At 40.0% G+C, this 23,140-nt stretch overlaps 1 protein-coding gene, 1 non-coding gene and 1 pseudogene across 3 annotated transcripts in view; all 3 read right to left on the minus strand.

Annotated features, from left to right (window-relative positions):
- NOL10 (nucleolar protein 10) overlaps positions 1-23,140 on the minus strand; it is a 104,035-nt gene that overhangs the window by 72,935 nt on the left and 7,960 nt on the right. The window contains exons 3-11 of one of the 2 annotated variants that reach the window (XM_003787389.3): positions 21,913-22,011; positions 19,402-19,479; positions 16,919-16,956; positions 14,554-14,690; positions 12,227-12,292; positions 11,237-11,297; positions 10,589-10,674; positions 4,563-4,641; positions 132-281 (exon numbers count right to left, since the gene is read on the minus strand). In XM_003787389.3, coding sequence (XP_003787437.1) covers positions 132-281; positions 4,563-4,641; positions 10,589-10,674; positions 11,237-11,297; positions 12,227-12,292; positions 14,554-14,690; positions 16,919-16,956; positions 19,402-19,479; positions 21,913-22,011 — 794 coding nt within the window. The remainder of the gene's footprint in view (positions 1-131; positions 282-4,562; positions 4,642-10,588; positions 10,675-11,236; positions 11,298-12,226; positions 12,293-14,553; positions 14,691-16,918; positions 16,957-19,401; positions 19,480-21,912; positions 22,012-23,140) is intronic. The other variant, XM_023511874.1, reaches the window with a different exon arrangement.
- On the minus strand, positions 7,787-7,893 carry LOC111724374. Its single transcript, XR_002772676.1, has one exon. It is a non-coding gene; the product is annotated as a U6 spliceosomal RNA (small nuclear RNA).
- LOC111724351 lies at positions 17,161-18,616 on the minus strand (annotated as a pseudogene).

The following is a 23,140-nucleotide window of genomic DNA, read 5'->3' on the forward strand; positions in this document are numbered from 1 at the left end:
CATTGTCAACTTTATTAAGGAGGACTGCTTTGTGCCCACAACCCATGTGAAATAATAAAAAGAAATACAAAAAGGCACATTAGGAACATATTCAAATAAAGAATGAAATAATTTCAACAAAAAGTACGTACTGAGTTCTTATTCCACATTTTGATAATTCGAGAGTCTGCAGACAAAATCAAATCTAGTGAATCCTGGAAATGAACTGACTTAATGGGCAGCCCATACTGGTGATCCTTAACTAGCAATGGCTTATCAGATCGAAGATCATATAATAAAACCTAAAAGAAAAAAACAAGTTATTGGCAAACACTTTATCTTTAAAAAAGAACATTTAAAATTTAGAATAATGGTGGCCATTTGCTTCATTGCTTCTTTATGAACACAATGAATACCCTCACTCAGGGTGCTAAGATTCTAAAGCCAGACATACTCTAGAAAAATCTCTTAAATTGCCCTTAGAGTATAAATTTTTATGAATTCAACCTAAGAGTAATTGCTGTTACCCTGGGTAGAGTGCTGTGGCATCACAGCTCACAGCAACCTCCAATTCCTGGGCTCAAGCGATTCTCTTGCCTCAACCTCCCAAGTAACTAGGACTACATGGTGCCCACCACAATGCCTGGCTTTTTTGGTTGTACCGTGTTTCCCCCAAAATAAGACACTGTCTTATATTTATTTTTTCTCAAGAAGACACACTAGGGCTTATTTTCAGGGGATGTCTTATTTTTATTAAGTATAATACAACAATCTACATTTATTCAAATACAGTTAAATCATCTCCTTCTGGAACATCATCATAACTCTCCAGACCCGGAATTCCATCCTGAATTTCTTGAGACTTCATTTCGTTTAGAACCATTGGCCCCAATCTTTCATGTCAAGCAACAGAGTTCTCATTAAATGAGCAGCTCTTATCCATGTAACCTGCTTGGAGTGCACTGGTAAGAACACTGTCAGTGATTTTATTCCATGAATTCTTCACCCAAATCACAACCTCTTGCAGGCTAGGCTTCACAAAGTTTCCGCGCTGATTTCTTGTCATTCTATTTTCAATGTAGTCGTTAATTTCCATGCGCAAATGGTCTTTGAATGGCTTGTTTACTGCAATATCAAGAGTCTGCAGACAGGCAGTCATTCCTGTGGGAATCATTATTTGATCTATTTTTCTCTCTGCAAGGAAGTTCTTCATGTCTTTAGCAGGGTGAGTGCTGGCTGAATCCCAGACTAGCAGACCTCTTTGGTCACCTCGCAAAACAAGTGGCAGCATTAAATCAAGCCACTTCCTTATAACTGTTTGTGTGCACCAGGCTTTTTCTGTTTCAAGAACATAAATGCTGGAAATGTGTTCAACCTTATCTTTCTTGCCCTTAGTGACGATAAGAGGTGTAGCTTTCTTTCCATCTAGATGAATGGCCAAAATACAGGTAACATGTGAACTTCTGTGACCAGTGGAGGGAATGTAGATTGAGGAGGCACCCCTCTGTTCAATTGTTGTTTGGGCTCCTTGACCCATTAACACTGCAGTTTCCTCCATAGCAATCATGCTGCAAGGTTGGTATTTAGAAAAGTCGATGCCATCAACAAAGGACTTGAATGCAAGTGCTCGCTTAATAACTTCTGCATCTTCCAACTTAGACAGTGTTGTTGATTTTCTTAGAGACAGTTCATATCGCTGAAGGAAGCCATCCCGCCAGTGTTGTGATGTTTTGAATTCTGGGGATATTTCAAACTGTGGGGCCTTTACAAGGGCAAATGCTTAAATGTCAGCCCTGTGCACAACCAAAGCCTTTGCTCTCCCGTCAGCAATCCATTCACAGATTATGTTTTCCAGCTCAGGAAATAAAGGTTGCCAACCTGAACCACACTTGAGCTTCTTAGGATTTCCTCTGTCCACATGTAGACTGAGGTTCTCATATTCTGCCCGCCATTTTCAGACCATTTGGATATCCAACTTCTTCTCTTTGCAGAAAGCCGTAAGATTCTTGCCCTGGGAGTCCTCAACAATTCTTTTCTTGTACTCAAAAGAATAGCTCTTTCTTTTTGCACTCATCTTGTCTGGGGGTACAGATACTCAGGAAAAGCAGAGATAGGCCAGCAAAGCTGATGTGTAAGGGCTGAATTATTCACCGTATTTGGGATCCAGCGAGCACTGGGTCCAATCTGCACAGTGGAGCTGGGATGATCTCTCTGGGCTCAGTAGCAGGCTGCTTGCTGAAGCTTTTCCACTATCCCCTGGTGTTTGGGGGGAGGGGGAGGGGGAGGGTGAGAGGCCCACAGACTGTTGCTGGTGGGTGCTGGGGAGCAGCAGCTTTACTGGTGTCTCTGTGGGGTGAGAGAGGCTCACAGACTTGCTGGACTGGTGCTGAGTAAAACAGCAGCTACAGCTTTCCTTCTTCCCCCTGGGGACACACAATATGGTAAAAAAGCGGAGTGTCCTGCTCCTCATTTCACTAAGGAGACTTTCACTGAGGCGACCTCCAGTCTCTATGTCTCCATCTCCACCTGAAGCCTCAGTGTGCACAGGATGGCCGGAACCTGACAGGGGAGCTGACGTTGGTGGTGGGGCTGGCGCTAGTGATGCGTGAACTCCTTTTCCCCTAGCTTTCACACATGCGCAATAGGATGCCTGGCACAGCCATTACCATAAGCACACCTGCACATGCATGAACGGCTAGGAGAAAGGAGTGATGTGGTTGCCGCTCGTGCACCTGTGCAAGTGCAAATGGCTCGGAGAAAGGAACTATGGCAGATAAAAGGTATTCCAGTCTTCCTTACTGCTCTGTGCTCATCACTAGGTCTTATTATTGGGGTAGGGCTTGTATTCAACAAATGCATGGAAATCCTGCTAGGGCGTTATTTTTTGGGTAGGTCTTATTTTTGGGGAAACACGGTAGCTGTCATTGTTGTTTGGCAGGCCGGGCTGGATTCAAACCCGTCAGCTCCGGTGTACGGGGCTGATGCCTTAGCCACTTAAGCTATAGGCGCAGAGCCCTAAGAGTAATTTTTCAGCACACTAAGTCTGAGAACTTCTGAGCTATACTAAGAAAAGAACAAAAGGAAAGCCCCTGAGAATTTGTTTCATTTGTGACTTCCGAGGGTGTCCTATACAGCAGGCACTATCCACAGCAGCGAATGAAAGGCACAATGAAGAACAGTGCTGGTAGGTTCCGGACAAAATGTGGCAGCAAGGCTGTGATACCTCAGGAGAAGAGAGAATCTCCTCGGCTCCTGTCACTGGTGACAGATGTAGTAAATGACAACAGAGGCAGAGTTTTAGACGTCTTGCAGGGGTGGGACTAACCAAGAAGTGTGTGGGCTCTGCCTTGAAGGAAAGGAGGGAAGGAAGAAGTACTCCTAGGACAGCAATGCTACGGTACATTCTGCCTGGGGTGTGAGTAATGGTGGTATGTCAAAAAAGGCTCCTCATGACCAGGTGCAGTGGCTCACGCCTGTAATCCCAGTACTCTGGGAGGCTGAGGAAGGTGGATTACCTGACCTCATGTGTCTGAGACCAGCCTGGGCCAATACCCCACCTCTAAAAATAGCCTGGCATTGAGGCAGACAGCTATAGTCCTAGTTATTCCGGAGGCTGAGGCAAGAAAATCACTTCAGCCCACGTCTGTAATCCCAGTACTTTGGGAGGCTGAGGAAGGTGGATTGCCTGAGCTCATGGGTCTGAGACCAGCCTGGGTAAGACCCCACCTCTAAAAATAGCCTGGCATTGTGGCAGACAGCTATAGTCCTAGTTATTCAGGAGGCTGAGGCAAGAAAATCACTTCAGCCCACGAGACTGAGGTTGCTGTGAGCTAAGATGCCATGGCGCTCTACCAAAGGCAACAAAGTGAGACTCTGTCTCAAGAAAAAAAAATGCTCCTCAAATACATAAATTTTGAAAATGAACACATTTCTTGTCCACAGGAATTCCTCAGAGCCTTCAACATGCACTGAAACCCACTGTGAATCTCCAAGAGTAGGAGTCTGGCAGAATTCTGTTTCATACACAAGAAAAACATTCCAAACCACTCTTGACAGCCCACTTGAAGCCTACCCTCACTGTAGCTTCAGCTCCAAAGCACTTCAGACCAAGACTAAGGCAAGAGTCAGATTTATCAAGGTGCTAGAAGAATCCAGCACTCTGGAGTCCCCTCTCCACTCTAACCCAAACCATAATGCCTCACTTTCTGTTTTGTGTGTTTGGTTGGAGACAGAGTTTCACTTCGTTGCCCTGGGTGAGTACCTTGGCATCATAGTTCATCACAATTTCAAACTCTTGGGCTCAAGCTATTCTCTTGCCTCAGCCTCCCAAGTAGCTGGGACTACAGGTGCCCACCACAATGCTTGGCTATTTCTAGAGATGGGGTCTCACTCTAGCTCTGGCTGGTCTCCAACCCATGAGCTCAGACAACCCATCCACCTTGGCCTCCCAGAGTGCTGGGATTATAGGCTTGAGCCACTGTGCCCGGCCTTCACTTTCTGTTTTCTCCGTATGGTTCTCACAACACATAAATGCCTCTGAAATGGCAACTTACACATGAAGTTTCCAAGTTAACCATACTTACCTGCCCTGTAGATGTTCCAACTGCCATGGTCAAGGCACCATTAAATTTCAAAGCAGAGATTGTTGGTAAACTGTTTATCCTGGAAAGTAAAATATTCATGTTCCATGAATATATGACCAAACCCCTTTCAAGTAACGAGTTCATTACTAATAGCCACTTCAAATCTAATGGGAGAAATCTGATTTCTCGACATCTGTTTAAAAGGTAATTATATCCAAACTTTCATTATCAAAACTTTAAAATATGCTTTATACATGTATCTAAATGTAGTCTACCTTTATCTTCCATGTCAATTAAGCCAGGATAAGGAATGGGTATACTTATTTCCATTTTTTTCCATTACCAGCTAAAATAAAAGATAAATCTCCAAAAAAGGACCCTAGAATCTCTCAAAGTATCAAAGGCACAACAAATGCTATGGCCATGACATTAGAATATGCTCCTCACCCACCAGCCAAGAGCATCAGCACCAAGAGCAAAGGTCTCCAAAGGAAGGAGCACTGAAGCTCAGCCCAGATGGCCTACAGTCCGGCTATTGGCATCATCAGGTCTCTTCTGCCCCCTAAAGCCTCAACCTGTAACTACACTTAAGATCCATTCTAAACCTTAAGACCTCATATCCACATCACTTTTAGTCATTTAATCTTCAAAATGAACTTTAGGATCATTTTTTAGTATGGTGACATACTTTTTCCATTTATTAAGACTTTGTTTCTTAATAAAATTATCATTTTCTTCATATAGGTAACTATTAAGTTTATCCCTCAGTATTTTATAATTTTTGTTATTATAAATGAAACTTTTTTTATTGTATCTAACTGGATATTGCTAATAAATATAAAAGCCACTGACTTTTACACCTTTGGTGACCCATTTATTTAACTCTCGCATTAATTCTCACAGGTTTACAGTTGATTCTGCTGAGTTTCTCAGGCAATCATTTGTCATCTGCAAATGACAGCTTGCTTGCCCTACAAATAGGTACGTTACACTATTTCACTTTCATATTACATCGGCCCCAACTTCCAGAATAGTGGTTCTCAATCTATGGGTCGCAACCCCTTTGGGGGTCAAATGACCCTTTCACAGAGGTCGCCTAAGACCATCCTGCATATCAGATATTTACATTACAATTCATAACAGTAGCAAAACTACAGTTATGAAATAGTAATGAACACAATTTTATGCTTGGGGGTCACCACAACATGAGGAACTGTATTAAAGGGTCACAGCATTAGGAAGGTTGAGAACCACTGTTCCAGAACTTTGTCAAATAACAGAAATGACAACTTATAAGACTGTTAGAGGGGTGGCTCCTATGGCTCACTGGGTAGGGCGCTGGTCCCATATACCGAGGGTGGTAGGTTCAAACCCGGCCCCAGTCAAACTGCAACAAAAAAATAGCGGGTGTTGTAGCAGGTACCTGTAGTCCCAGCTACTTGGGAGGCTGAGGCAAAAGAATCACCTAAGCCCAAGAGCTGGAGGTTGCTGTGACCTGTCTGTCTAAAAAAAAAAAAAGACTGTTAGAGGAAAAAAAAGAAAAGAAAGCTGAACATAAAAAGTAACAAGTAAAATCACCTGAAACGAAATTAGTAAGAAAAAACTACATTTAACAGTCTGGTATGTATTCTTACTTTTTCCTACAACTATGCTTACATGTTTATTGTTTTTCTTACTAAAATGTGATAAAACTTTATAGGGAACTGTATGATTTGCTATTCCACTCAAAGGCATATTTGCAGAGGGGATGAAGTGGTGGTAGTGGTGGTAGTGGGCAGAAGACATATTTGGGATAGCCTTCCCTGGTAATAAATATGCTTCTGCAATATAATTCTTAAAGGCTAAATAGTATGTATGCCATTAATGGACAGGGTTTTATCTGTAAAATATAAGGCCAAACAATTAAGTTTGTGAACTCATCCCAGAAAAAAGTGCTACATACCTCACTGCTTATTATCACTACAGTCACCTTCAAAGTGCTTCCCTTAGGAAGCTACATACCAATGCCAGCACCTACTCTACCCTTCAAAACACTTTTTCTATAACAAATTCATAAACTTAATTGTCAGATTTTTGTACAATGACAGCTCTGACGGCCAGTCCTTAAAAAAAGAGTTCCAAAATTCCTCTAAAGGGAATTGGAATTCCTCTAATAGGCATTGGAGTCGGCCTTCCTGAACTTAATTGTCCAACCTTGTATAATACAATAGCAACACCTATAGTAAAGGGTTGTTGCATTAAATAAATTAATATACATAAAGAACTAAGAATAGTGCCTGGCCAATAGAAAGTACTCTCTGTCAGCTACTATATCTACTAAGCTTAATTAAACAGTATCTGCAGGCTCTAACACTTTAATATTATTATTGTTTTTTAGAGATAGGGGTCTTGTTATGTTGCCTAGGCTGTTCTTGAACTCATGGCCTCAAGGGATCCTCCCATCTCAGCCTCCTGGGTAGCTGGGATTATAGGTGCAAGCCGCCACATCCAGGCCACTTTAATATTGTTATTTTTTAATTTCTTTTTTTTTTAAACTACCCATCATGTCTGTAGGTATGTATTTATTTTAGAAACAAGGTCCTACTCTGTCCAAAATGTAGTGGCATGATCATAGCCCACTGCAACCTCGAGCTCCTGAGTCAAGCAATCCTCTAGCTTCAGTCTCCAAACAGCAGGGACTAGAGTTGTGAGCTGTCACACCCTGCCTTGACTTTTACGTTATTAACCATGCTGCAATGGATGGCTGGGCTGAGGAGAGCAAGGATGTGCACGCTAAGTCTGCGGGGAGACATTTAAATTCATACTATGTTTTCTGCACGGCAATTTAGCAACATACCAAAAACCTTAAAATCATGTATGCTGTTTAACCCAGAAATTCAGGTGCTAAAATGTTTTTCTCAGGATATAATCATAAAATTATAAATGGATGTCTAATAGTGAAAAGTACAACTCCTCTGTGCACTGATAGGGACCTGGTTAAATTATACTTTCTTTTTATATACAGAGGACATGTTTACTCTTTTTTATATTTCTAACACTGTTCAGCATATTTCCTTTTTTTCTTTTTTAAGAGACAGAGTCTCATTTTGTCACCCTTGGTAGAGTGCCGTGACATCACAGCTCACAGCAACCTCCACCTCTTAGGCTTAGGTGATTCTCTTGCCTCAGCCTCCCAAGTAGCTGGGACTATAGGTGCCCACCACAATGCCCCGCTAAAAAATCTAAAAAATATGGAATGATTCACAAATTTGCGTGTCATCTTTGTGCAGGAGTCATGCTAATCTTCTCTGTATTGTTCCAATTTTAGTACATGTGCTGCCGAAATAAGCACTGCTTAGCATCTTTTTTATACTAAGTATTAAATCATCATTTCAAAATAATAAAGTTATAGGGCAGCACCTGTGGCTCAGTGAGTAGAATGCCAGCCCCTTATACCGAGGGTGGCAGGTTCAAACCCGGCCCCAGCCAACCTGCAACAAAAAATAGCTGGGCACTGTGGTGGGTGCCTATAGTCCCAGCTACTCAGGAGGCTGAGGCAAGAGAATCACTTAAGCCCAAGAGCTGGAGGTTGCTGTGAGCTGTGATGCCACAGCACTCTACCCAGGGCAACAAAGTGAGACTCTGTCTCCAATAATAACAAAGTTATTTTTAAAAAAATTAAAATAATCATGAGAGCTGAAAAGTGCCCCACCTCTATGGACAAAAGAGCCACTAAAAAATGTTTGTGAACCAATATCCTATTTTTAATAAATAAATAGAATAAAAGTCCAAGTTTCTAAAGACCACAATTCAAATTATTTTTTCACATTTCTTCCCTAAATTTGCTACAATGTTACTTCTAGCACAGTAACTAAATTTAAAGTAGAAATAGCCTTAAGATACATCGCAAATGACTCCTACCAGCACGCTCTCTCCAATGACTCTACTAAGATGAGAAAATGGCAGACCTTATGCCAGACCCATGTCCATTTTAATTTAAAGACATGTTAAAGAGTGAAAAAAGCCTCTGTGCTTCCTAGGGAGTGGATAACTATCTTCTACTTACAACTGATTTCTTACTTTCTACAATAAAAATAAACAGGTTTCTGATTTGTTTTCTTTCATGTCATTATGAAACTGATATGCCTTTTCCATTGGATTACTCTGTTAGCAAATGTAGAACAAGCAAATTTTCCAATTTAAAATTGTTTAATATACTACCACGACTAATAAAATTGATTGTTAGCATTACTTTAATAAAACTGTTTAATATACTACCATGACTAATAAAGTTGTTTGTTAGCATTACTTTAATAAAATTGTTTAATATACTACCATGACTAATAAAGTTGTTTGTTAGCATTACTTTGATAAAATTCAGTAAGAGGCCAGGCACAATGGCTCATACCCAGAATCCCAGCACTTTGGGAGGCCAGGGCAGGAGGATTGCTTTAGCCTAAGAGTTTAAGATCAGCCTAAACAACTTAGCCAGACCCTGTTTTTACAAAAAAGAATTTAAAAAATTAGCCAGGAGTAGTGGCACATTCCTGTAGTCCTACCTACTTAGGAGGCTGAGCCAGGAGGATTGCTGAAGCCCTGGAGTTTGAAGTTACAGTGAGCTATAATCACACCATCGTACTCTAGCTGGGTGACAGAGCAAGACCTTGTCTCCAAAAAGAAAAAAAAGAAATACTTGGGTAAAAATCAGGAAAAAAATTGGTCCTCTCTTAACTTCAAATGTCATGATTAAAAAATGAAAAAAAGCATATTTATTCTTTACTTACACAGAGAGAAATGTATATTTATTAGACGAAGACATCTTTCTAATTTAAGTGATTGTTAATGTTTTTTCTAGGTCAAGGATGCTTCACATAAACTGTTTTTTAAAAGATAGAACTATGAATTCCTCCCTCCCCCAGAAAAATACAAGCCACATAAAATTGTGCGATAATTCATCAAAGAAGGTTTACAGTTCCTCTGTTAACCATTAAACATCCCATCTCGTCTATGATATGACAATGACCAACTGCAATGAATACGTATGTACCAATAAAATCACAGTACTATGAATGTCAAGAGCCCACAGGAAAGACATTCCAGAACTGATTGCAACACACAATTGCATGGCAAGGACTTGACTAAAGGAGTGATATGCTGTGTACGTGTCAGCACAAGTACAGAAAAATATCTGAAGGACGCGCACCAAACTGTGAAATCATAACCACGCTGGTGACGAGGAAGAGACGGGGGACTTTAATTTCTCAATTCAAGCCTCTATTTTGTCTTAGAGGTTTTCATATTTCCACTATGTATTATTCTTCTAATTGTTTTAAATGTAAGAATTAAAAACAAGATTAAGAAAAAGAAAACAAGAATAAGAAAAGAATAACAATAAGAAACAAGAATAAGAAAAGATCAAAAACACTTGTTTCAGTCCACCTTACAAATTCAAGACACACTCTTCTGCCTGTTAACTGGAGTGGTGGACTCCTAGTTCTACCACTAGATCCTACAAAACTGGAATGTAAATTCCTGCAGTACAGTTGTCTCACCAATATCCCATTCTAGGTGAAGAAATAAGGCATTCTGTACAGTACTTTAGAAAAAATTCTACCTGGCTTACCAACTAGTGAACTTCTACAGATTTTTCTGTAAAATAATCACAGAAAGTACAACTTCAGATATAAATCTGGGTTTCATCTTTATTTTAACTGAGTAGTGATAGATACAGTCACTTAAATTAAAGGTTGACAAACTTAGCCAAGTGTGGTGGCACACTTCTACAGTCCCAGATAACTTGGGTGCCTAAGGCAGGAGGACTGCTTGGGCCCAGGAGTTTGGAGGTTGCAGTGAGTTATGATGGCGCCACAGCATTCCAGCCCAGGAGACAGAGCGAGACACCTCTCTCCCCAAAAACTAGATGAACAGGGGCAGCACCTATAGCTCAAAGGAGTAGGGCGCTGGCCCCATATACCAGAAGTGGCGGGTTCAAACCTAGCCCCAGAAAAAAAAATGCTTTAAAAAATAGATGAACAATATCTACTTACTCTGAATCTGCTGTGACACTACTCAATGCGCAGTCTAACAGGCCAACTCTACTACGAGTTCTTGGATCCCAGCACTCTACTCGACCCTACACAAATGAAGAATAATTATAAATAAAAGCTGCTACTAGAAATTTTTATTTTTATTTATTTATTTTTTGGAGGCAGAATCTCACTTTGTTGCCCTTGCTAGAGTGCCGTGATGTCACAGCTCACAGCAACCTCAAATTCTTGGGCTCAAGCAATTCTCTTGCCTCAGTCTCCCAAGTAACTGGGACTATAGACACCCACCACAATGCCAGGCTATTTTTAGAGACAGGGTCTTGCTCTGCCTCAGGCTGGTCTCAAACCCCTCAGCTCATGCAAACCACCTGCCTCGGCCTCCCAGAGTACTAGGTTTACTGGCATAATCTTCCCAACTAGCTCCCAAGGTCAGTGTGAATGGACGCCAGCTCTGATGTACAGTGGGCAGTGCAGGAGTGGGATGGTCAGTGCTTTGTGTGGACAGATAAATGTTCCAAACAAAAAGTAAACCAGACTATCGCTTCATTATCATCCTGCTCTAAGGAATCAAGCAAGCATATCTCAAAATAGAAACTCCTTTATCAAATGTAAAACAAATAATCTTTTAAAAAGTCAGTGTATGCATACCTCTACTGTTCCTGTGGCAAACAAACCATGGACTGAATTTATGTCACAAACGTTATTCTCCCTGGTATAGCAAAGCAATAAGGGAGAAAGTATTAGTTAGCATCTACTTCAGGAATGGGATATTAAATAAACTGTCTAAGTAAACTGTCAACCCAAATTCTCTGGAAAAAGAAGACAAACAGATACTCTCTCACCATATTGCAAATGAAAAACACCAAGGGCTAATTTAAGCATGTGGCTCACAGTCCCCGGAGTTTCTGCTCCCCAGGGTGACACTCTACCTGCTAAGTGACAAACCAGGAAGGACTTCCTTCTAAAATACTACTCCACCACCATGAGAAGAAAGGAACAGTGTATTTTTTCAATACGTTGTCTTCCAAAGTAAGGAAACATTCTTTAAAGGAACGCAGGCCATAGTTATGGCCATCTTGAGATGTGGTAAGTTTGAGCTGAATAGCTGAAGTAAGTCTCATCTTCTTTTTCTATAAAAGAATATTTCACCTACCTCGTGGAGCTGTTGTGAGGATTAAATGAACAAGACTGCAAATGTTTAACAGTGTCTAGCAGACTTTTAGCAGTGTCTAGCAAACTTTTCTCTTTTCTGCTACACATTAGAATACTGAGAGTTGTGTTGGGCCATCCATTAAAACTCCAACACTACCAAAAGCTGACAAACAAAAGGAAATGTTCACGCATACTTTCATGATACCCAGTACTACAGACAAGTATTACAGATAAGCAACAGTCCTTGAATGATCTGCATGAGGCCTGCAGGCAGCAGGCTGGACACCCCTAGAGAATACAGAAGATGCTCAATAAATAATAGCTGTTACTATAAACAGAAAATTATGCAGCTAACTTTTTATTATTCAATAATGTATGTGAAGATACTGTAAGTTTTCTAGAGTTCTGCTTAAATGCAATATAAATACATAACAAATTGAGGATCTGGCTCCATCTCCTGGTCAAAATAAATACAGCAATACTCACGCAGCATCAGTTTGTAGAGGATTCAGGTATCGTCCTTGTTCCAAATTCAACCTATAAACTTCAGAACTGAAAAGTAATAAAGAAAATTAAAATTTTGGTAAACTGTCCAGGTAAGATTGCTCATGCCTCTATAATCTGTAATCCTAGCACTCTGGGAAGCCAAGGTGGGAGGATGGTTTGAGGTCAGAAACTTCAGAGCAGCCTGGACAGTGAGACCTATCTCTACTAAAAATATAAAAAAGTAGCTGGGCTCTGTGGTGTATGCCTTTAGTCCCACCAATTCAGGAAGCTGAGGCAGGAGGATCATTTGAGCCCAGGAGTTGGAGGTTGCAGTGAGCTAGGCTGACGCCACCATAGCATGCTAGCCTGGGCAACAGAGTAAGACTCTTTGTCTCAAAAAAGAAAAAGAAAGAAAGAAAAAAAAATCTGTTATATTATGGCTCAGCGCCCATAGCAGTGCTTACAACACTAGCCACATGCACCGAGGTTGGCAGATTCAAACCCAGCCCGGGCCAGCTATAACAACAATGGCAACTGCAATAAAAAAATAGCTAGGCACTGTGGCGGGTGCCTATAGTCCCAGCTACTTGGGAGGCTGAGGCAAGAGAATCACTTAAGCCCAAGAGTTTGAGGTTGCTGTGAGCTATGATGCCACAGCATTCTACCAAGGGTGACATAGTGAGACTCTGTCTCAAAAAAAAAAAAAAAATCTGGTATATTACAATGAAATTTTCTTTAAATAAATGTAAATTTTAGAAACAGATACAAATACCACTTATAAGATATTACTTCTCTTTATGAACCTAAAAAATACTTGTCCTTTTAAATATTTGTGATTTCTAAGTAAATGGTCAACCCAAATTCTATGGAAAAAGAAGACACGCAGATACTCTCTCACTATTTTGCAAATGAAAAACACCAAGGGCTAATTCAAGCATGTGGCTCATAGTCCTGATGTGCCAAGGAAATACTATGAAGTCACTAAACATAATAATCTTCCCAAACAGCATGGAGAGTGAGAGATCCCAAGCATATGTAGCTACACATGCGTACGCGTCTAAGGTAAAAGACTGGAAGGAAGTCCAGCAAAATACTAATACAGATTCTCTTTGGGTGACATAATTATGGACGTTTTTCCTTCTTTATGCTTTTCTATATTTTCCCAGTTTCCTAAAATGGATATGTATTATTTTTATAATCATAAAAAGGTAGCACTTAAGAATAAAGAAGTTTTAAAATACCATGCAATTGGGCTAAGAAACTGACATCTCCAACAATTTTATCCTACTATGTTATCTACGTCTCCAGATTTAGAGCACCATGCTAACAGAAGCCAAAGATGAAATTCCTGCATGAGTCAATCACTTAGGACTGATACTCTTCAAGCAGTTTAAAGGCAGGGATTATTTTAGCCTTCTTCCAGTTTTTCTTTCTTTCTTTTTTTTTTTTAGAGACAGAGTCTCATTTTGTTGCCCCTAGTAGAGTGCTGTGGCATCACAGCAACCTCTAGCTCTTGGGCCTAGGCGATTCTCTTGCCTCAGCCTCCCAAGTAGCTGGGACTACAGGCGCCCGCCACAGTGCCCAGCTATTTTTTTGTTGCAGTTTGGCCAGGGCTGAGTTTGAATCCACCACCCTCGGTACATGGGGCTGGCGTCCTACTCACTGAGCTACAGGTGCCACCCTTTCCCCCAGTTTTTTAACTGGAGTCCATAATCACAAAGTGATCCAGATAGAAATTAATCACTAATATTGAACTAATTTAAAGCAGGAGATACAAGTTACAGGATGTACACAGAAATCTAGGAAATAAGAGGAAAGTAAAACAATGTTATGTCTCATATATTATGGCAACTGGGCTGTACTACAGAACAGGCTTACACATTTCCCATCAGTGTTTCCTGATTTAACCACTGTGACGTGTAACTATTGTGTATTCCTTTTAACATTAGAAAAGATTTTATTGGGTGGCACCTGTGGCTCAGTGAGTAGGGTGCCGGCCCCATATACTGAGGGTGGCGGGTTCCAACCCAGCCCTGGCCAAACTGCAATTAAAAAAGAAAAAAAAAAAGAAAAGATTTTATTAAACAAGTGTTAAAACGGTATATTATAATAACAGCATTATAAATAAAATATATCAACATGTATTAATATAAAATAGGAAATGTGGCTTATCCCTTGTTTTCTAAGGTTTTTTTTTAGTAATAGCCACTTATTTCTTTATGAAAGCAAGCTATCTAAATACACAAAATGCACAAGACATTTAATAATAGAAGTTGGTTGTTTTAGGAGGTGGAAAGGAGAAAGCAAAAAGTATTTAGATCCAATACCTCGCACCAACAAAGTACAAGTCACAGGATGGATAGTGGTAAGAGAAATCTCTCCCGAACTTTGGTATTCTGGTTTTGTAGTAAAAACCTGATTGTGAATGAAATTCAATGTATCTATCATTATGTAAGAAGACAATCTGAAAACAAAACAAGAAATTAATTTGTTTAGGTTTCTAGGTCTATTTCATCATCACCAAAACTAGCAAAGCAAGAAAAACTCTGATTTCTGTCACCCTCACTTTCTCCCAACACACGTTTTGCACTGCGATTAAGAATCAAAACTGTCCTTGAGTTCCCTACCTAACACCTCCTTGTATCCTGACAGCTTTTCTCCAAACCTTATCTTCTAACTTGAAGACTTAAAACAAACCTTTCATTTACCTGGCACCAACATTTCACAACATAAAGCTATATAGTAACCTCAAAGAGAAACTTCCTATTTCACTTAGGAACACATTTTAATAACCCTATGTTAGGCTCAGCGCCTGTAGCTCAATAGCTAAGGCGTCAGCCACATACATCAGAGCTGGCAGGTTCAAATCCAGCCCGGGCCTGCCAAACAACAATGACAACTACAACCAAAAAACAGCCAGGCACTGTGGTGAGTGCCTGTAGTCCCAGCTACTTGGGAGGCTGAGGAAAGACAATTGGTTAAGCCTCAGAGCTGTCAGTTGCTATGAGCTGTAATGCCATGGCACTCTACCCAAGGCAACAGCTTGAGACTCTGTTTCAAAAGAAAAAAATAAATTAATAATCCCACATTATACAGGGTTTGATAAAACTTATATAAATTTAACTTTAAGCCAGGCACAGTAGCACATGCTTGTAGTCCCAGCTACTCAGAAGCCTGATGTGAGAGGATTCTCACATCACTTGAGCCCAGGAGTTTGAGAACAGCCTGGGCAACATACTCAGTCCCCACCTCTATGAATATGTGAACACATAAATTTAACTTTAATGCACTGTAAAAGTATCTTTAAAATCTACAGATGATACATAAAGGCAAATTTATCAATATTTAGGGATAATACACTCTAAAATTACATGTCCCCAAACACATGATAAATGACTAATATAGGCAAAAGGATAAACTGTAATCTATGCTTTCCAAACTGGAGATAGCATATAAAGGCATGTTATCTAAGAAAATTCAATTCTCCTTTAAAATATACAACATTACTAAAAATTTTCCAGATTAAACTGAATAAGGACTTAACCAACAATTTTACTATTGAAAACAGTCATATAAGCAGCGCCCGTGGCTCAGAGAGTTAGGTGCCAGTGCCAGCCCCATGAATCGAGGGTGGTAGGTTCGAATCTAGCCCCTACCAAACTGCACCAAAAAAAAAACAGCCAGGCACTGGAGTCGGTGGCGGGCGCCTGTAGTCCCAGTTACTTGGGAGGCTGAGGCAAGAGAATTGCCTAAGCCCAAGACCTGGAGGTTGCTGTGAGCTATGACAGCACGGCGCTCTACCAAGGGTAACAAAGTGAGACTCTATCTCTAAAAAAAAAGTCATAAAAGTTGAAAAATGAACTAATGACACAAAAAAAGAAACGTATATATTTTAGCTATACTTTGAACTGTTTCAAAATATGCCACAACCCTTAGCAGGATTAAGACAACAGAACAGGCCAAGTGCAGTGGGTCATGGCGGTAATTCTAACACTGAGAAGCTGAGGTGGGAGGATGGACTGAGGCCAAAAATTTGAAAGCAGCCTAGGTATCATAGTAAAAATGAAGGAAGGGAGGGAGGGACGGAGGGAGATCTGGAGATGAGCTGGGCATTATGGCTCATGCCTATAGTCCCAGCCACTTGGGAAATTGAGACAGGAGGATCACTGAAGCCAAGAAGTTAGAGGACAAATGCAGTGAGCTATTATGATGCCATTGCATTACAACATGGGCAACAGAGTGAGACTATCTGTCTCAAAAAACAAACAACAAAAAATTAAATGTACAATATTGCTAGTTTACCTTTCAGATATAAATAAGAAAATGAAAGCAACATGGCAAATAAATGTAGGTTAAATACAATAATCAGAATCACAAATGTAAAGTATAAGACAGCCTCAAAAGGATAACTGCTGCCAATTCTTGAAAAATAAATAAAGTTTGATATATGATATGGAAAACTAAATTTCAGATTAGACTTGCCAAAAGCTATCTCTATCATTGTTATTTTTTAAAGATACTACATAGCTTATATATACCAAACTAAAAATATTTTAATAGAAAATGGTGGGTCATATTTTACTACACAGCCATTTTTAATTTAACACTGGGAAAAATCATAAAAATGCTTATAAATATAAATTTCACTCATTCTTAGGTGTACTCAGTACAAACCAACACTATAGAACATACCTTTGAGTAGTCATCAGACAGAATTTCAAAGGTAACAACTGAAAAACAAGAAATAGTAGCAAAAATTTGAATATTAATGTTTTTAATAAAAATGTAAGCAATGCAAAGATTCTAATTCAAACTATACGCAATGCCAATTTTTCTTTTCTGCCCTTATGTGAAATAAGGACAAAGTTGCTGGAATCCAAAAGTAGAGTTTTTATGAGTTTGCACTTCTAAGTTTTATAATCTTGTAAATAAGCTCATGTAATTTTTGCTAAAATGTAGAGATACAATAGGTTCATAATCTTCCTTATTGTAGACACAAAATGTGAACATCCATTTAGGTATCAGCATTAACTAAACCTTACTGACCCAGGCTGGCTACACTAATGCTCATGGTTGGGTCTCCGTGTTTCCCAGAAGGAAAAAAAAAAAAGACTCACCATTTCTGTGAAAAATACTTAATATTTCACAATTTTAATACTGCAATTACCAATGTAAAGGACACTTGAATGCTTATTAATTAAAAATTTCCCAGTTACTTTAAAAAAATAAAATAAAATCACCATATTATTTCCAAAACACCAAATGAAAACTTAAAAGCTTCACAATTTCTCAACACACATCAACCAGATTTCTCAAAAAACCAAAGCAAATTCACAAAATATAAAGAATTTCTAAGGTTTTTTTTGTGTGTGTTTTTACCTAAACAATTCTATTACGAGATATAAGCTACTCAAATGTTAACTGGTTGTAAACAAAGGGAAGGAACACGGCAGAAGTCAGGTTTGTTGGTGGAGGAGAGACAGTACTAAAGGCTCTCAGAATCCAGGGTTTTCATATTACTCCATGGTTCAATTTCTCACGGGTCACTTTCCATTCAAGGATTCTATAGACCAAATAAGATAGGATTCTTTTAGCTATCACCAAGAGTCTTCTCTCAGCCAAGGCGTCCGGTGGAAACCGAACTTATTTTTCAGATCCCTCTGGAGCAGTGGTTCTCAACCTTCCTAATGCCACGACCCTTTAATACAGTTCTTGTAGGTCTTGACCCACAGGTTGAGAACCGCTGCTCTGGAGGATCGAAAAGTCTCTTCCACATCGCATCGCCAAGCTCCCTGTTGTCAGTCCTCTTCCCATGGTATTCTTTCTCTAAACATTTTCTTATCTTCCAATCAAGATCATTGCAATGACCAAAAAATTTCAGAATGTTGTGCCGATTCTCGGCCACACTGGGAGCGCTAAAGCTGTCCACTGCGGAGACATCCCCACCAACAGGTGGAGGCCCATGAGGCCTGAACCTGGCAGCTGCACAGGCGGCGGACGCCCAGGCACCCTCTACGGCCAGCCTGCCCCTAAGTTTCTAAGTTTTGCCCCTATTTTTCTGAGATGTTCAAAACAAAATAATTTTAAAGATTTTCAAACATTGGCTCAGCACTTGTAGCACAGTGGCTAAGGCGCCAGTCACATAACACCACGCCTAGTGGGTTTAAACCCAGCCTGGGCCAACTAAACAATGACAACTGCAACAAAAAAATAACCAGGCATTGTGGCGGGTGCCTATAGTCACAGTTACATGGGAGGCTGAGGCAAGACAATCACTTATGCCCAAGGGTTTGAGGTTGCTGTGAATTGTGATGCCATGGCACTCTACCCAGGGCGACAGTGTGAGACTCTGTCTCAAAAAAAACATTAACAGTAACTTTTTTTACCCATTCATAGTTTCCTTACTAAACAAAGAGAGAAAACAGCAATTACTAGTGGCACAGAGAATTTCTACTGTTTTCAAAAAACAAAGAATGAAATAAATTAGGAGAATATGCATGTAATTTCACAGAACACATATTCCACTAACTTGTTTCCCCTCAATCCCAAATACTAGGCCAACTGATAAAAGTACTTCAACTTTCTCATTTTAACCTGCCCTCAGTGGCAGTCAGAATTCTAAGAATGATGCCAGTGACCCTGACCTTCGTATACCCAAGCTCCTGAGATGTGGGTGGAACCTGTGAATTGATGAGACATGGCTCCCATGATTATATCACATGATATGGCAAAAGGGAGATTTATCATCACATGAGTCCTCTGAGAGCAGTTTTCTCTAGCTGACAGCAGAAAGGGGGTCAGAGTTCCAAGCACAAGACAGATGAGATGAGAAATGCATGTAGCCTCCAGAGCTAAGAGTGGCCCCCAGCTATAGCAGGAAATAGGATGCCAGTCCTCCAACCACAACAAACCAAATGCTGTCAACAACCTGAGTGTGGAAGTAGATTCTTGCTCAGTATCTCAATGGGGCCCATACCCTGACTTTACCTCTATGCAGAGCTCCTGCATGGACTCAACATCTACAGAACTGTGAGCTACTATGTGGACATTTTAAGCCACCATGATTGTAGCACAGTAACTTGTTTCACAACAATAGAAAACTAATTCCTATTTTAAAACCAGAAAAGAAGACAAATATAAAAGCTATTTCCATGAATGCAGATTTAGCCTCTTACCTTCTGAATCTAAACACCTTTCAAACTTCAAGGATAATTGATAGGTATCATAACATCGGACACGAGGTTTATATGTTCCTATAAAAAAAAGTATATATAAGATATTCATATATGATATAAGACATAAAGACATACTTTTCATAGTCAAGAACCTGCAAATATGTTGAGTGTACTTTCTGTTGAGACTGCCAGAATTACAACCAAATCAAAGCAAACGAATTTAAAGTGGCCCCTCCTAAATATCCCAGAAGGAAAATGAAAAAAGTTAAATAAGCAAGTCATAGAAAATACAAGCAACTAATAAACTTCACAAATAATCTAATAAAAGTAGATTAAAACAATAAAACAGTTTCTGACAGAATGGCAAAGATGAAAAAGATGGTTAATATCTGTGTTGCTGGGCAGCAACTGGGGCTCAGTAGGTAGGGCACCGGCCCCATATGCCAAGGGTGACGGGTTCAAACTTGGCTCTGGCCGAACTGCAACAAAAAATAGCCGGGGCATTCTGGTGCCTGTAGTTCTAGCTACCAGGGAAGCTGAGGCAAGAGAACTGCCTAAGCCGAGGAGTTGGAGGTTGCTGTGAGCTGTGATGCCACAGCGCTCTACCAGGGGCAATAAAGTGAGACTCTGTCTCAAAAAAAAAAACACAAAAAAACACAATAGGAACTGGCCTATATTAATGAAGGTGTTTTCAAAGTGCCTGGGAAAGTCATATAGACACATACCATTAAACCAGCCAAAAAAAAAATGCATGGAGGCTGGGTGCAGGGGTTCACGCCTGTAATCCCAGCACTCTGGGAAGCCGGTGCAGGTGGATTGCTTTAGCTCGCAAGTTCGAAACTAGCCCCAGCAAGAGCAAGACCCCATCACTAAAAAATAGTCAGGCATTGTGGTGGGTGCCTATAATCTCATCTATTCGGGAGGCTGAGGCAAGAGAATTACTTGAGCCCTAGAGTTTAAGGTTGCTCTGAGCGATGACATCACGGCACTCTATTGAGGGTAACAAAGTGACACTCTCTCTCTCAAAAAAAAAAAAAATGTGCATAGACAACACGCAGGACATATGAAACAAAATCACAACAAAAAATGGTTGAGTGATACTATGCAGCATTTTAGTACATTAAAAGTCTCTGTATTTCCTGATTTTTATAATGATTAATACTGTTAATGCAAAATCTTGGTAATATAAAAAATATTAGTACATTATAAAGAAAATCACGTTAAAAGTAGTAAGCTTTCCTGGCACTGTTGGTGAAAGTGTAAATGATATGACCACTTTGGGAAAAGGTCTGGTTTCGAACTTGTGAGCTAAAGCAATCCACCACTATAAAACTAAACATTCACAGACGCTATGACTTAGAAATTCTATTCCTAGGTATTTATTTACCAAAGACAAATGAAAGTACATATCCACAAAACAAACTTGCACAAGATGTTCATACTGCTTCATTAATAAAAGTCAATATATGAAAAGAGCCCAGGTGTCCACCAAACAGAGAATGGATAAGCCGTGGAATATTCACAGAATGAAATACTATTTGTTAATTAGAAAAGAACAAGCTACTGATGCCTGTAATAACATGTATGAATCTCAAATATAAAAATCCCAAGTAAAGTCTCACATAGAAAGAACACAAAGTACATGACTGCATTAATATTATATCTAGTTCTAAAACAGGCTAAATTTGTTTGTGGTGAAAAAAGTCAGAGCAGTGGTTGGTTCTGAAAGGGGGGCAGCAGGGACTGCCTTCCAGGGGCATGGGGAATTTTCCACAGGAAAGGAACGCTCTGTGTCTTGACAGGGTTTTGAGTTACACAGAAGTGTGTGTTTGTCAAAACTCAACAAATGATAAACTTAAGATCTACACATTTTGGCCGGGCTTGGTGGCTCATGCCTGTAATCCTAGCACAGTGGGAGGCCAAGGTGGGTGGATCACTTGAGCTCACGAGTTCAAGACCAGCCTGAGCAAGAGCAATACCTTGTCTCTACTAAAAACAGAAAATCTAGCCAACTGTGATGGTGCATACCTACAGTCCTAGCTACTTGGAAGGCCGAAGCAAGAGGACTGCTTGAGCTGAGGAGTTTGACGTTGCTGTGAGCTATGACTCCATCGCACTCTAGTCTGGGGCTACAGGTGAGACTGTCACAAAAAAAAAAAAAGCCTACACATTTCCTTGTATATAAACTTTACCTAAAAAAGAATCCATAAATAAATATAGACCAAGATTTAACTCTAGTTGATATATCTGCTGAGGTACATAGGGATCAAATACAGTGATCTCTGCAGCTTGCTCTGATATGCATCAGACTGATGCATGGATAGAGAGACAGATGTGATACACCAAATACTGCCAACTATTTACTGCAGAATTTAGGTTAGTGGACAAATAGGTGTTTGCTGAGCAATTTTTTCAATTGTACAATAAAATGGTAGAGTAAAAAAGTGACATTTCTCACCACAGCAGTTCCTTCTATGAAATGTATACAAATCATAACAAAGAGATGCTTACCAGTCGCTAAAATATACTGTCCATCTTTTGACACTTTAATAGTGGTGCACACAGTAGGCATTTCAAAATCCTGAATAAGTTCAATTCTCCTACGGATATCTAGAAAGAAAGAAAAACAATAACTAGTTTAATTGACATGTGCTTATCCTCTGTCACAGACAAAGCATCCTGAGCAGTCACAAAAACTATGAACAGTAAGATACGCCCCAAATGCTTCTGGTACAGCCCACCCTTAAATAGCAAAAGTTTTTTTCTTAGCTCAGATATTATTTTCCTAAGCTAAATATTTTATTTTTACTTTCCTAAAAATATCAATATAAAAACAAATCTCCAGAACAGTATAAGAAATGTTCAGTTTTAAGAAGGAAAGGAGAAAGAAGGAACAGAATAAACATTAAGCCATTACTACTATGCAATCATGGCACAGACAATAATCTTATAATTTTTTTTCTCCTAAATAATAATAAGTTTAAGCCTCCAAAATCTTAAGTTTCTATACGAAATTGGTACCAAGGGTGGCACCTGTGGCTCAGTGAGTAGTGTGCCGGCCCCATATACCGAGGGTGGCAGGTTCAAACCCAGCCCCAGACAAACTGCAACAAAAAAATAGCTGGGAGTTGGGGTGGACGCCTATAGTCCCAGCTACTTGGGAGGCTGAGGCAAGAGAATCACCTAAGCCCAAGAGCTGGAGGTTGCTGTGAGCTGTGACACCACGGCACTCTATCCAGGCCAACAAAGAAACTCTGTCTCTAAAAACAAAATAAAATAAAATAAAAAGAGAATCGCCTAAGCCCAAGAGCTAGAGGTTACTGTGAGCTGTGATGTCACGGCACTCAACCAAGGGCAACAAAGTGAGACTGTGTCTCTAAAAAAAAAAAGAAAAAAGAAATTGGTACCAAGCTGGCTTTGCTCCCGCTGGCATCCCTGACCTGCAGTCGAGAGGATCCAGGCTCGAGGAAGACTCAGTGTAATCCTCTGGGCAGGACATTGGACCTGCTTATTACTACAGGAGATTCTTGCTGGTTTCTATCATTAAAATGTGCCTACTGCAAAAACTATTTATCACTCAATGGAACATTACTGCCTCATTTACTGAAGCCAAATAGATGAGTCAAACTTAAGTACAAGTGGCCCACTCAATTTGAAAGACCTAAGTTCTTGGGGCAGCACCTCTGGCTCACTGGGTAAGGTACTGGCCCCACATACTGAGGGTGGCAGGTTCGTACCC

The sequence above is a fragment of the Otolemur garnettii genome, unplaced genomic scaffold, assembly GCF_000181295.1.
Source record: "Otolemur garnettii isolate 467f Iridium unplaced genomic scaffold, OtoGar3 scaffold00022, whole genome shotgun sequence".
Lineage (NCBI taxonomy): Eukaryota > Metazoa > Chordata > Mammalia > Primates > Galagidae > Otolemur > Otolemur garnettii.